The sequence below is a fragment of the Platichthys flesus genome, chromosome 11 (genome assembly GCF_949316205.1).
Source record: "Platichthys flesus chromosome 11, fPlaFle2.1, whole genome shotgun sequence".
NCBI classification, from domain to species: Eukaryota; Metazoa; Chordata; class Actinopteri; order Pleuronectiformes; family Pleuronectidae; genus Platichthys; species Platichthys flesus.
The window spans coordinates 23,093,849-23,107,002 of NC_084955.1; the positions used below are offsets into that span (position 1 = coordinate 23,093,849).

Here is a 13,154-nt window from a genome sequence, read left to right on the forward strand (position 1 = left end):
TTGATAGTTGATAATATGTCTGAATTTCTAAATCAATATACATACACAATTAACTGAGGAATCAATGGAATTGTTGAAAAGTGTTCAATCTCACAATGTTAAAGACACGGAATTTGTTTTTTTTAAATGTTTTTTTCTCTGACTCATAACATCTTTCTACTAAAAGTCATTGAAATCTGTCAAATAACTTTTTTGCTGTGAACAAATAAACAAATGCAGAAGAAAACAAAACCTTGTCGAAGGTCATTAAACATCTTCTCTCACTTTAACATTGTGTAAACAACATCGTGATCCAACATATTACTTTTCATTTCTTTAAAGAGAGGGACAGAGCTGTCATCATTCATTTCTACCAAGTGAAGCTTTTTGCTCACATGGTTGTTTACGCCTGACACAGGTCAAAACGTGTCACTAACAAACACCTCAGGAGATTGGAAGTTTCAGTGTGTGGCAGCGTCTCCTTTTCCTTTTCATCCCTTTCACCACTTTTACCTCAGCGTGTTTCTAATTGCAGTTTTTTTCCACACCAGTTCCCAAAGAAAAGAAACAACTGGCGATTCCCTAAAAGTTATCTTCACACACACGGGTCTTTTTTTCTAACGGCTTGTTAGGAGCAGAAAATACGGAAATTGATGCCGAGGTATTGTAAATCATTTGACTGGTGAAATGGTGAAAGAGCAGCAGGCTGTAATTTCAGAAGGCAGGTGACTGTTGAAATTGATTAGACGTTCTTTGTGATAGTCAGTGGGTTAAGAGACGTTGATGTCGGTTTATTCTTTACACCCACATGAAGCAGTCTTATTGTCGAGACATCAAACGCACTATTGGCACCAGAATGAGCAACTTTAAATATAGAATTGATTACAGGGTTTGTGTCAGTCTTTTATTTTAACCTTTTTAAATGAGAGGGACAAGTTAAAGCATTTGGTCAACAACACTTTGTTTTCAAGGGTGAAGCATTATAATAGTGCTGTCAAAAGATTAAAATATTTAATCGTGATTAATCGCATTTATGTCATAGTTAACTCAAAATTAATCGCAAATTTGGCAAGTGTCGGCCTACTTTGAGACAAATTAAACACAGAACTGTGTAGGGCTATTTGAGTCCTCCCCATATTTGTGGAAAATGTATGAAATAAGAAGTACAATGTTTTTAAATAAATAAAAACATATAGCTGCAGCCTAGTAGCTTAAAAATATATATTTTAGTTGGCGAAATATTAAAACAAAAGCGAGAGCAGGTCAGACTGGAGGCGAGCACAGATACTGAAGCTCGGTAGGAACCAACTGCAGCTTCTGCTCTGATCGAGAAGCTGAGGCGCTGATCTCTGATCAGCTGAGACCAGAGAAACTCTGTGTTTTCACTGTTTCCATAGTTAAGAAGCAGTCAGTCACTGAGCTCTGACCTCACTGTGTCTCTCTGAGCGAGTGCGTGGGGGCAGGGGGCGGGGCTATGGTGCGCTATCTGGAACCACACAAACACACACACAGACTCACACACACACTCGCCCGCTCCTTGTACTTAATGACGGCCTGATACGATGATGTTTTTAAAAATGATTGTGACTTAGTCAACCACCAACATGCAAAAGCGTGTTTCAACCGGCGAAAGCGTGAGAGTTGGCAGCTCTGCGTTAATCTCGCGATAAAAAAATTGACGGCGTTAAAATGGGTTTGCGTTAACGCCGTTAATAACGCGTTAAACTGACAGCGCTACATTAAACTAAATATTCTTTCTTAGCTCCCCCCTCTTCCCACCATCACGCACACACACACACTGAACATAGCACATTCCCATGGACTCAAACAAGTATGGTCTTGTGCTCTTTTGAAAGGTAACATTCTGAACTTTCCCCCCCCAAAAAAGTCACAATCACTTGAAGTGCTACTGGCATTGAGTAAAAGCAGTTGGCACGCAGTGAAGTAGAAGGTTTTTATTTCCGCTTGAATATGTTTAAATAAACACATGCATGCAGATGACTCTAGCTTGGACTTATGAGCTGGAAAACAAAATGGAACCCTAGCATGAAGCCTTGAATAGACCAAGTTCAAATTTGATAACAATACGACAGAAAATGTATATGTGACAGATCTTTTCCTAAGGGCATGTCTAGGCGTTTTCCACAAAGGCCATTTGGAGACTCCAAAGGACCCTTTGTAACCATGGTAACCAACCAGGCTAAATAGGCTAATTTTACACTCAAACGTTTATATAAAAGAAACAAAACAACCACACAGTGAAACACCTCCTTTCAGTTCCTTTGGTGACCAGAGAGATCAGAGACATTGGCGCCATCTTTAATCAGCAGCTACTTCCTTTGAGTTCCTTTGGTGACCAGAGAGAACAGAGACATTGGCGCCATCTTTAATCAGCAGCTACTTCCTTTGAGTTCCTTTGGTGACCAGAGAGAACAGAGACATTGGCGCCATCTTTAATCCGCAGGTTACTTAACTGACCACTGAAGAGACACTTCTCAGTTTACTCAAACAGTTCAACATGACAACAAGTCAAGACAGCTCTACAAGTCAGACATCAGGAACACAACAACAACTCCATCTGTCAACAGCTGAGCAAATCATGATTCTAGACAAACGCTCCAAAAGCAACTTGCAGCCAAACTCAGTGAATGCAATGGCGGACCTCCTGCAACAATTCAAAGGCTCAAAGTCAAAGAATTTGAAGCTGTCGCTGGAGAACCAAGCTCTCAAGCAGGTACAGAGACGACTTAAGTCCAAGCTGCAGAAAAAGGACAGCATGTTGATAATGAAGGAGGATGACGGCAGGGAAAGAGATAAAGTAATCGCTACTTTACAAAGTGAAAAGGTTGCGCTGGTCAATAAGAATGATGAGCTCATGGCAAAACTGAAGACCGCACAGAATCAGAACCGTGATTGCAAGACTGCCTGTAACCTCAGAGTCGACTACCTTGAGGGTCTGATATGGAAGGGTCAGTCGGAGAATTCCATCTGCTTTAAAAGAACCAAGGAGCTGGAGAGCCTGGTTGAAGCCAAAGAGAAGAAGTGGCTCAACGTGCAGGAGAACTTGCAAAATAATGTTGAGCTCACGGAAAAACTGAGGGCCATGCAGACTCAAATTCATCAGCTTGAGTCTGACACAGTCCTTAAAGTCAACACTCTGGAGGATCAGCTCAGGAGTGAGCAGGTGGAGAAAGAGACCTGCCTTCAAAAGATCAAAGAGCTGAACAGTCCGGTTGAAACCACAGAGAAGAAGTGGCTCAACGTGCAGGAGGACTTGCAAAAGAATGTTGAGCTCAGGGCAAAAATGTGCACCGCACAGACTCTGATCGACGATTGCAAGGCTGCCTGTAACCTCAACACCGACTACATCAAAGGTCTGGTATTGCGGGTTTCCGTCTGCTCTGAAAGAGTCAAGGAGCTTGAGAGTCTGGTTGAAACCTCAGACCTTAAAGTCAACACTCTGGAGGCTCAGCTCAGGAGCGAGCAGGTGGAGAAAGAGACCTGCCTTCAAAGAACCAAGGAGCTGGAGAGTCTGGTTGAAACCACAGTGAAACCACCCAATGTTCAGAAGATGGAGGAGGATATTAAGTTCCTCATCGTGAAGTCTATTAAGCTTCAGGTAAGTGACATCAGCTCAGTTTTGTTTGAACAATAACTTGTTGGCTTGTGAGTTTGTTTCAGATTTAGAGGTTTGGAGTGAAAATAATGAAACACATGTCATCTCTGTCTTTTCAGGAGCTGGCTCTCATGTCAGACAGCGACAAAGCCAAAAGAAGGGAGGAAGAAAGAAAAGTTCAGAAGAAGCAGGAGAAGATCGAGAAAGATAAAAGAGAGATGGAGCTGAAAGACAAGAAGCATCAGGAGAAGAAGAAGCAGCAGAAGATTGCAAAAGAATTAATAGAGAAGCTGAGAGTGAAAAGATAAAAGCTGAGCTTCCCTGCTAAATTTCTATTGTATCTGCTTGTAGGTTAAAGAAAAAAAAGGAACTGCACTCATATACCAAGCTTCATTAATAATTGACTAATCTAAACCTATGATTCAATTTTAGGACTTCAGAAACGTCATAAAGATATTGTCATTGTCTTAATATAGAAAATATATTGTTTTATGTGATTTTAAACACGATTAGTTACCGTACAGCGGTAAACATACCTGAAACCCCATGTAAACTAGATCCAGACTTTTATTTGGATCTGCATGGAATTTGCACAGATTAATTGATAGTTGATAATATGTCTGAATTTCTAAATCAATATACATACACAATTAACTGAGGAATCAATGGAATTGTTGAAAAGTGTTCAATCTCACAATGTTAAAGACACGGAATTCGTTTTTTTTAAATGTTTTTTTCTCTGACTCATAACATCTTTCCACTTAAAGTCATTGAAATCTGTCAAATATCTTTTTTGCTGTGAACAAATAAACGAATGCAGAAGAAAACAAAACCTTGTCGAAGGTCATTAAACATCTTCTCTCACTTTAACATTGTGTAAACAACATCGTGATCCAGCATATTACTTTTCATTTCTTTAAAGAGAGGGACAGAGCTGTCATCATTCATTTCTACCAAGTGAAGCTTTTTGCTCACATGGTTGTTTACGCCTGACACAGGTCAAAACGTGTCACTAACAAACACCTCAGGAGATTGGAAGTTTCAGTGTGTGGCAGCGTCTCCTTTTCCTTTTCATCCCTTTCACCACTTTTACCTCAACGTGTTTCTAATTGCAGTTTTTTTCCACACCAGTTCCCAAAGAAAAGAAACAACTGGCGATTCCCTAAAAGTTATCTTCACACACACGGGTCTTTTTTTCTAACGGCTTGTTAGGAGCAGAAAATAAGGAAATTGATGCCGAGATATTGTAAATCATTTGACTGGTGAAATGGGGAAAGAGCAGCAGGCTGTAATTTCAAAAGGCAGGTGACTGTTGAAATTGATTAGTCGTTCTTTGTGATAGTCAGTGGGTTAAGAGACGGTGATGTCGGTTTATTCTTTACACCCACATGAAGCAGTCTGATTGTCGAGACATCAAACGCACTATTGGCACCAGAATGAGCAACTTTAAATATAGAATTGATTACAGGGTTTGTGTCAGTCTTTTATTTTAACCTTTTTAAATGAGAGGGACAAGTTAAAGCATTCGGTCAACAACACTTTGTTTTCAAGGGTAAAGCATTAAACTAGTGCTGTCAAAAGATTAAAATATTTAATCGTGATTAATCGCATTTATGTCATAGTTAACTCAAAATTAATCGCAAATTTAGCAAGTGTCGGCCTACTTTGGAACAAATTAAACACAGAACTGTGTAGGGCTATTTGAGTCCTCCCCATATTTGTGGAAAATGTATGAAATAAGAAGTACCCTGTTTTTAAATAAATAAAAACATATAGCTGCAGCCTAGTAGCTTAAAAATATGTATTTTAGTTGGCGAAATATTAAAATAAAAGCGAGAGCAGGTCAGACTGGAGGCGAGCACAGATACTGAAACTCGGTAGGAACCAACTGCAGCTTCTGCTCTGATCGAGAAGCTGAGGCGCTGATCTCTGATCAGCTGAGACCAGAGAAACTCTGTGTTTTCACTGTTTCCATAGTTAAGAAGCAGTCAGTCACTGAGCTCTGACCTCACTGTGTCTCTCTGAGCGAGTGCGTGGGGGCAGGGGGCGTGGCTATGGTGCGCTATCTGGAACCACACAAACACACACACAGACTCACACACACACTCGTCCGCTCCTTGTACTTAATGACGGCCTGATACGATGATGTTTTTAAAAATTATTGTGACTTAGTCAACCACCAACATGCAAAAGCGTGTTTCACCCGGCGAAAGCGTGAGAGTTGGCAGCTCTGCGTTAATCTCGCGATAAAAAAATTGACGGCGTTAAAATGGGTTTGCGTTAACGCCGTTAATAACGCGTTAAACTGATAACGCTACATGAAACTAAATATTCTTTCTTAGCTCCCCCCTCTTCCCACCATCACGCACATACACACACTGAACATAGCACATTCCCATGGACTCAAACAAGTATGGTCTTGTGCTCTTTTGAAAGGTAACATTCTGAACTTTCCCCCCCCAAAAAAGTCACAATCACTTGAAGTGCTACTGGCATTGAGTAAAAGCAGTTGGCACACAGTGAAGTAGAAGGTTTTTATTTCCGCTTGAATATGTTTAAATAAACACATGCCTGCAGATGACTCTAGCTTGGACTTATGAGCTGGAAAACACAATGGGACCCTAGCATGAAGCCTTGAATAGCCCAAGTTCAAATTTGATAACAATACCACAGAAAATGTATATTTGACAGATCTTTTCCTAAGGGCATGTCTAGGCGTTTTCCACAAAGGCCATTTGGAGACTCCAAAGGACCCTTTGTAACCATGGTAACCAACCAGGCTAAATAGGCTAATTTTACACTCAAACGTTTATATAAAAGAAACAAAACAACCACACAGTGAAACACCTCCTTTGAGTTCCTTTGGTGACCAGAGAGATCAGAGACATTGGCGCCATCTTTAATCAGCAGCTACTTCCTTTGAGTTCCTTTGGTGACCAGAGAGAACAGAGACATTGGCGCCATCTTTAATCCGCAGGTTACTTAACTGACCACTGAAGAGACACTTCTCAGTTTACTCAAACAGTTCAACATGACAACAAGTCAAGATAGCTCTACAAGTCAGACATCAGGAACACAACAACAACTCCATCTGTCAACAGCTGAGCGAATCATGATTCTAGACAACCGCTCCAAAAGCAACTTGCAGCCAAACTCAGTGAATGCAATGGCGGACCTCCTGCAACAATTCAAAGGCTCAAAGTCAAAGAATTTGAAGCTGTCGCTGGAGAACCAAGCTCTCAAGCAGGTACAGAGACGACTTAAGTCCAAGCTGCAGAAAAAGGACAGCATGTTGATAATGAAGGAGGATGACGGCAGGGAAAGAGATAAAGTAATCGCTACTTTACAAAGTGAAAAGGTTGCGCTGGTCAATAAGAATGATGAGCTCATGGCAAAACTGAAGACCGCACAGAATCAGAACCGTGATTGCAAGACTGCCTGTAACCTCAGAGTCGACTACCTTGAGGGTCTGATATGGAAGGGTCAGTCGGAGAATTCCATCTGCTTTAAAAGAACCAAGGAGCTGGAGAGCCTGGTTGAAGCCAAAGAGAAGAAGTGGCTCAACGTGCAGGAGAACTTGCAAAATAATGTTGAGCTCACGGAAAAACTGAGGGCCATGCAGACTCAGATTCATCAGCTTGAGTCTGACACAGTCCTTAAAGTCAACACTCTGGAGGATCAGCTCAGGAGTGAGCAGGTGGAGAAAGAGACCTGCCTTCAAAAGATCAAAGAGCTGAACAGTCTGGTTGAAACCACAGAGAAAAAGTGGCTCAACGTGCAGGAGGACTTGCAAAATAATGTTGAGCTCACGGAAAAACTGAGGGCCATGCAGACTCAGATTCTTCAGCTTGAGTCTGACACAGTCCTTAAAGTCAACACTCTGGAGGATCAGCTCAGGAGTGAGCAGGTGGAGAAAGAGACCTGCCTTCAAAAGATCAAAGAGCTGAACAGTCCAGTTGAAACCACAGAGAAGAAGTGGCTCAACGTGCAGGAGGACTTGCAAAAGAATGTTGAGCTCAGGGCAAAAATGTGCACCGCACAGACTCTGATCGACGATTGCAAGGCTGCCTGTAACCTCAACACCGACTACATCAAAGGTCTGGTATTGCGGGTTTCCGTCTTCTCTGAAAGAGTCAAGGAGCTTGAGAGTCTGGTTGAAACCTCAGACCTTAAAGTCAACACTCTGGAGGCTCAGCTCAGGAGCGAGCAGGTGGAGAAAGAGACCTGCCTTCAAAGAACCAAGGAGCTGGAGAGTCTGGTTGAAACCACAGTGAAACCACCCAATGTTCAGAAGATGGAGGAGGATATTAAGTTCCTCATCGTGAAGTCTATTAAGCTTCAGGTAAGTGACATCAGCTCAGTTTTGTTTGAACAATAACTTGTTGGCTTGTGAGTTTTTTTCAGATTTAGAGGTTTGGAGTGAAAATAATGAAACACATGTCATCTCTGTCTTTTCAGGAGCTGGCTCTCATGTCAGACAGCGACAAAGCCAAAAGAAGGGAGGAAGAAAGAAAAGTTCAGAAGAAGCAGGAGAAGATCGAGAAAGATAAAAGAGAGATGGAGCTGAAAGACAAGAAGCATCAGGAGAAGAAGAAGCAGCAGAAGATAGCAAAAGAATTAATAGAGAAGCTGAGAGTGAAAAGATAAAAGCTGAGCTTCCCTGCTAAATTTCTATTGTATCTGCTTGTAGGTTAAAGAAAAAAGAAGGAACTGCACACATATACCAAGCTTCATTAATAATTGACTAATCTAAACCTATGATTCAATTTTAGGACTTCAGAAACGTCATAAAGATATTGTCATTGTCTTAATATAGAAAATATATGGTTTTATGTGATTTTAAACACTATTAGTTACCGTACAGCGGTAAACATACCTGAAACCCCATGTAAACTAGATCCAGACTTTTATTTGGATCTGCATGGAATTTGCATACATTCATCGATAGTTGATAATATGTCTGAATTTCTAAATCAATATTCATACACAATTTACTGAGGAATCAATGGAATTGTTGAAAAGTGTTCAATCTCACAATGTTAAAGACACGGAATTCTTTTTTTTTAAATGTTTTTTTGTCTGACTCATAACATCTTTCCACTTAAAGTCATTGAAATCTGTCAAATATCTTTTTTGCTGTGAACAAATAAACAAATGCAGAAGAAAACAAAACCTTGTCGAAGGTCATTAAACATCTTCTCTCACTTTAACATTGTGTAAACAACATCGTGATCCAACATATTACTTTTCATTTCTTTAAAGAGAGGGACAGAGCTGTCATCATTCATTTCTACCAAGTAAAGCTTTTTGCTCACATGGTTGTTTACGCCTGACACAGGTCAAAACATGTCACTAACAAACACCTCAGGAGATTGGAAGTTTCAGTGTGTGGCATCGTCTCCTTTTCCTTTTCATCCCTTTCACCACTTTTACCTCAGCGTGTTTCTAATTGCAGTTTTTTTCCACACCAGTTCCCAAAGAAAAGAAACAACTGGCGATTCCCTAAAAGTTATCTTCACACACACGGGTCTTTTTTTCTAACGGCTTGTTAGGAGCAGAAAATAAGGAAATTGATGCCGAGGTATTGTAAATCATTTGACTGGTGAAATGGGGAAAGAGCAGCAGGCTGTAATTTCAAAAGGCAGGTGACTGTTGAAATTGATTAGACGTTCTTTGTGATAGTCAGTGGGTTAAGAGACGGTGATGTCGGTTTATTCTTTACACCCACATGAAGCAGTCTGATTGTCGAGACATCAAACGCACTATTGGCTCCAGAATGAGCAACTTTAAATATAGAATTGATTACAGGGTTTGTGTCAGTCTTTTATTTTAACCTTTTTAAATGAGAGGGACAAGTTAAAGCATTCGGTCAACAACACTTTGTTTTCAAGGGTAAAGCATTAAACTAGTGCTGTCAAAAGATTAAAATATTTAATCGTGATTAATCGCATTTATGTCATAGCTAACTCAAAATTAATCGCAAATTTGGCAAGTGTCGGCCTACTTTGGAACAAATTAAACACAGAACTGTGTAGGGCTATTTGAGTCCTCCCCATATTTGTGGAAAATGTATGAAATAAGAAGTACCCTGTTTTTAAATAAATAAAAACATATAGCTACAGCCTAGTAGCTTAAAAATATATATTTTAGTTGGCGAAATATTAAAACAAAAGCGAGAGCAGGTCAGACTGGAGGCGAGCACAGATACTGAAACTCGGTAGGAACCAACTGCAGCTTCTGCTCTGATCGAGAAGCTGAGGCGCTGATCTCTGATCAGCTGAGACCAGAGAAACTCTTTGTTTTCACTGTTTCCATAGTTAAGAAGCAGTCAGTCACTGAGCTCTGACCTCACTGTGTCTCTCTGAGCGAGTGCGTGGGGGCAGGGGGCGGGGCTATGGTGCGCTATCTGGAACCACACAAACACACACACAGACTCACACACACACTCGCCCGCTCCTTGTACTTAATGACGGCCTGATACGATGATGTTTTTAAAAATTATTGTGACTTAGTCAACCACCAACATGCAAAAGCGTGTTTCACCCGGCGAAAGCGTGAGAGTTGGCAGCTCTGCGTTAATCTCGCGATAAAAAAATTAACGGCGTTAAAATGGGTTTGCGTTAACGCCGTTAATAACGCGTTAAACTGACAGCACTACATTAAACTAAATATTCTTTCTTAGCTCCCCCCTCTTCCCACCATCACGCACATACACACACTGAACATAGCACATCCCCATGGACTCAAACAAGTTTGGTCTTGTGCTCTTTTGAAAGGTAACATTCTGAACTTTCCCCCGCAAAAAAAGTCACAATCACTTGAAGTGCTACTGGCATTGAGTAAAAGCAGTTGGCACACAGTGAAGTAGAAGGTTTTTATTTCCGCTTGAATATTTTTTAATAAACAGATGCCTGCAGATGACTCTAGCTTGGACTTATGAGCTGGAAAACACATTGGAACCCTTGCATGAAGCCTTGAATAGCCCGTTCAAATTTGATAACAATACCACAGAAAATGTATATTTGACAGATCTTTTCCTAAGGGCATGTCTAGGCGTTTTCCACAAAGGCCATTTGGAGACTCCAAAGGCCCCTTTGTAACCATGGTAGCCAACCATGCTAAATAGGCTAATTTTACACTCAAACGTTTATATAAAAGAAACAAAACAGCCACACAGTGAAACACCTCCTTTGAGTTCCTTTGGTGACCAGAGAGATCAGAGACATTGGCGCCATCTTTAATCAGCAGCTACTTCCTTTGAGTTCCTTTGGTGACCAGAGAGAACAGAGACATTGGCGCCATCTTTAATCCGCAGGTTACTTAACTGACCACTGAAGAGACACTTCTCAGTTTACTCAAACAGTTCAACATGACAACAAGTCAAGATAGCTCTACAAGTCAGACATCAGGAACACAACAACAACTCCATCTGACAACAGCTGAGCGAATCATGATTCTAGACAAACGCTCCGAAAGCAACTTGCAGCCAAACTCAGTGAATGCAATGGCGGACCTCCTGCAACAATTCAAAGGCTCAAAGTCAAAGAATTTGAAGCTGTCGCTGGAGAACCAAGCTCTAAAGCAGGTACAGAGACGACTTAAGTCCAAGCTGAAGAAAAAGGACAGCATGTTGATAATGAAGGAGGATGTCGGCAGGGAAAGAGATAAAGTAATCGCTACTTTACAAAGTGAAAAGGTTGCGCTGGTCAATAAGAATGATGAGCTCATGGCAAAACTGAAGAACGCACAGAATCAGAACCGTGATTGCAAGACTGCCTGTAACCTCAGAGTCGACTACCTTGAGGGTCTGATATGGAAGGGTCAGTCGGAGAATTCCATCTGCTTTAAAAGAACCAAGGAGCTGGAGAGCCTGGTTGAAGCCAAAGAGAAGAAGTGGCTCAACGTGCAGGAGAACTTGCAAAATAATGTTGAGCTCACGGAAAAACTGAGGGCCATGCAGACTCAGATTCATCAGCTTGAGTCTGACACAGTCCTTAAAGTCAACACTCTGGAGGATCAGCTCAGGAGTGAGCAGGTGGAGAAAGAGACCTGCCTTCAAAAGATCAAAGAGCTGAACAGTCCGGTTGAAACCACAGAGAAGAAGTGGCTCAATGTGCAGGAGGACTTGCAAAAGAATGTTGAGCTCAGGGCAAAAATGTGCACCGCACAGACTCTGATCGACGATTGCAAGGCTGCCTGTAACCTCAACACCGACTACATCAAAGGTCTGGTATTGCGGGTTTCCGTCTGCTCTGAAAGAGTCAAGGAGCTTGAGAGTCTGGTTGAAACCTCAGACCTTAAAGTCAACACTCTGGAGGCTCAGCTCAGGAGCGAGCAGGTGGAGAAAGAGACCTGCCTTCAAAGAACCAAGGAGCTGGAGGGTCTGGTTGAAACCACAGTGAAACCACCCAATGTTCAGAAGATGGAGGAGGATATTAAGTTCCTCATCGTGAAGTCTATTAAGCTTCAGGTAAGTGACATCAGCTCAGTTTTGTTTGAACAATAACTTGTTGGCTTGTGAGTTTGTTTCAGATTTAGAGGTTTGGAGTGAAAATAATGAAACACATGTCATCTCTGTCTTTTCAGGAGCTGGCTCTCATGTCAGACAGCGACAAAGCCAAAAGAAGGGAGGAAGAAAGAAAAGTTCAGAAGAAGCAGGAGAAGATCGAGAAAGATAAAAGAGAGATGGAGCTGAAAGACAAGAAGCATCAGGAGAAGAAGAAGCAGCAGAAGATTGCAAAAGAATTAATAGAGAAGCTGAGAGTGAAAAGATAAAAGCTGAGCTTCCCTGCTAAATTTCTATTGTATCTGCTTGTAGGTTAAAGAAAAAAAAGGAACTGCACTCATATACCAAGCTTCATTAATAATTGACTAATCTAAACCTATGATTCAATTTTAGGACTTCAGAAACGTCATAAAGATATTGTCATTGTCTTAATATAGAAAATATATTGTTTTATGTGATTTTAAACACTATTAGTTACCGTACAGCGGTAAACATACCTGAAACCCCATGTAAACTAGATCCAGACTTTTATTTGGATCTGCATGGAATTTGCACAGATTCATTGATAGTTGATAATATGTCTGAATTTCTAAATCAATATTCATACACAATTAACTGAGGAATCAATGGAATTGTTGAAAAGTGTTCAATCTCACAATGTTAAAGACACGGAATTCGTTTTTTTTAAATGTTTTTTTCTCTGACTCATAACATCTTTCCACTTAAAGTCATTGAAATCTGTCAAATATCTTCTTTGCTGTGAACAAATAAACAAATGCAGAAGAAAACAAAACCTTGTCGAAGGTCATTAAACATCTTCTCTCACTTTAACATTGTGTAAACAACATCGTGATCCAACATATTACTTTTCATTTCTTTAAAGAGAGGGACAGAGTTTCATGTGATGTCAGAGCTGTAATATGTTGGATGTTCAGTCATTATTATTCGGTCTGAATAATAATGTTCTTAGACAGACACAAGAGGCTCTTGTTTATTCTGCAAAGATGCCTGGACAGATTTCCACAAATGTAGATAAAAGATGTGATATGGGTC

At 40.8% G+C, this 13,154-nt stretch overlaps 2 protein-coding genes across 2 annotated transcripts; both read left to right on the top strand.

Annotated features, from left to right (window-relative positions):
- Positions 1–2,291: 2,291 nt before the first annotated feature.
- LOC133964788 (golgin subfamily A member 6-like protein 24) lies at positions 2,292–12,983 on the top strand. The gene is made up of 6 exons (XM_062399030.1): positions 2,292–3,598; positions 3,715–3,898; positions 6,697–7,937; positions 8,054–8,067; positions 10,922–12,065; positions 12,182–12,983. The coding sequence occupies exons 1-6, from the start codon at positions 2,498–2,500 to the stop codon at positions 12,368–12,370; spliced, it is 3,873 nt and encodes a 1,290-aa protein (XP_062255014.1). The 5' UTR covers positions 2,292–2,497; the 3' UTR covers positions 12,371–12,983.
- Positions 5,677–8,759, top strand: LOC133965567 (uncharacterized). The gene is made up of 2 exons (XM_062400185.1): positions 5,677–7,937; positions 8,054–8,759. The coding sequence occupies exons 1-2, from the start codon at positions 6,627–6,629 to the stop codon at positions 8,240–8,242; spliced, it is 1,500 nt and encodes a 499-aa protein (XP_062256169.1). The 5' UTR covers positions 5,677–6,626; the 3' UTR covers positions 8,243–8,759.
- Positions 12,984–13,154: the final 171 nt, after the last annotated feature.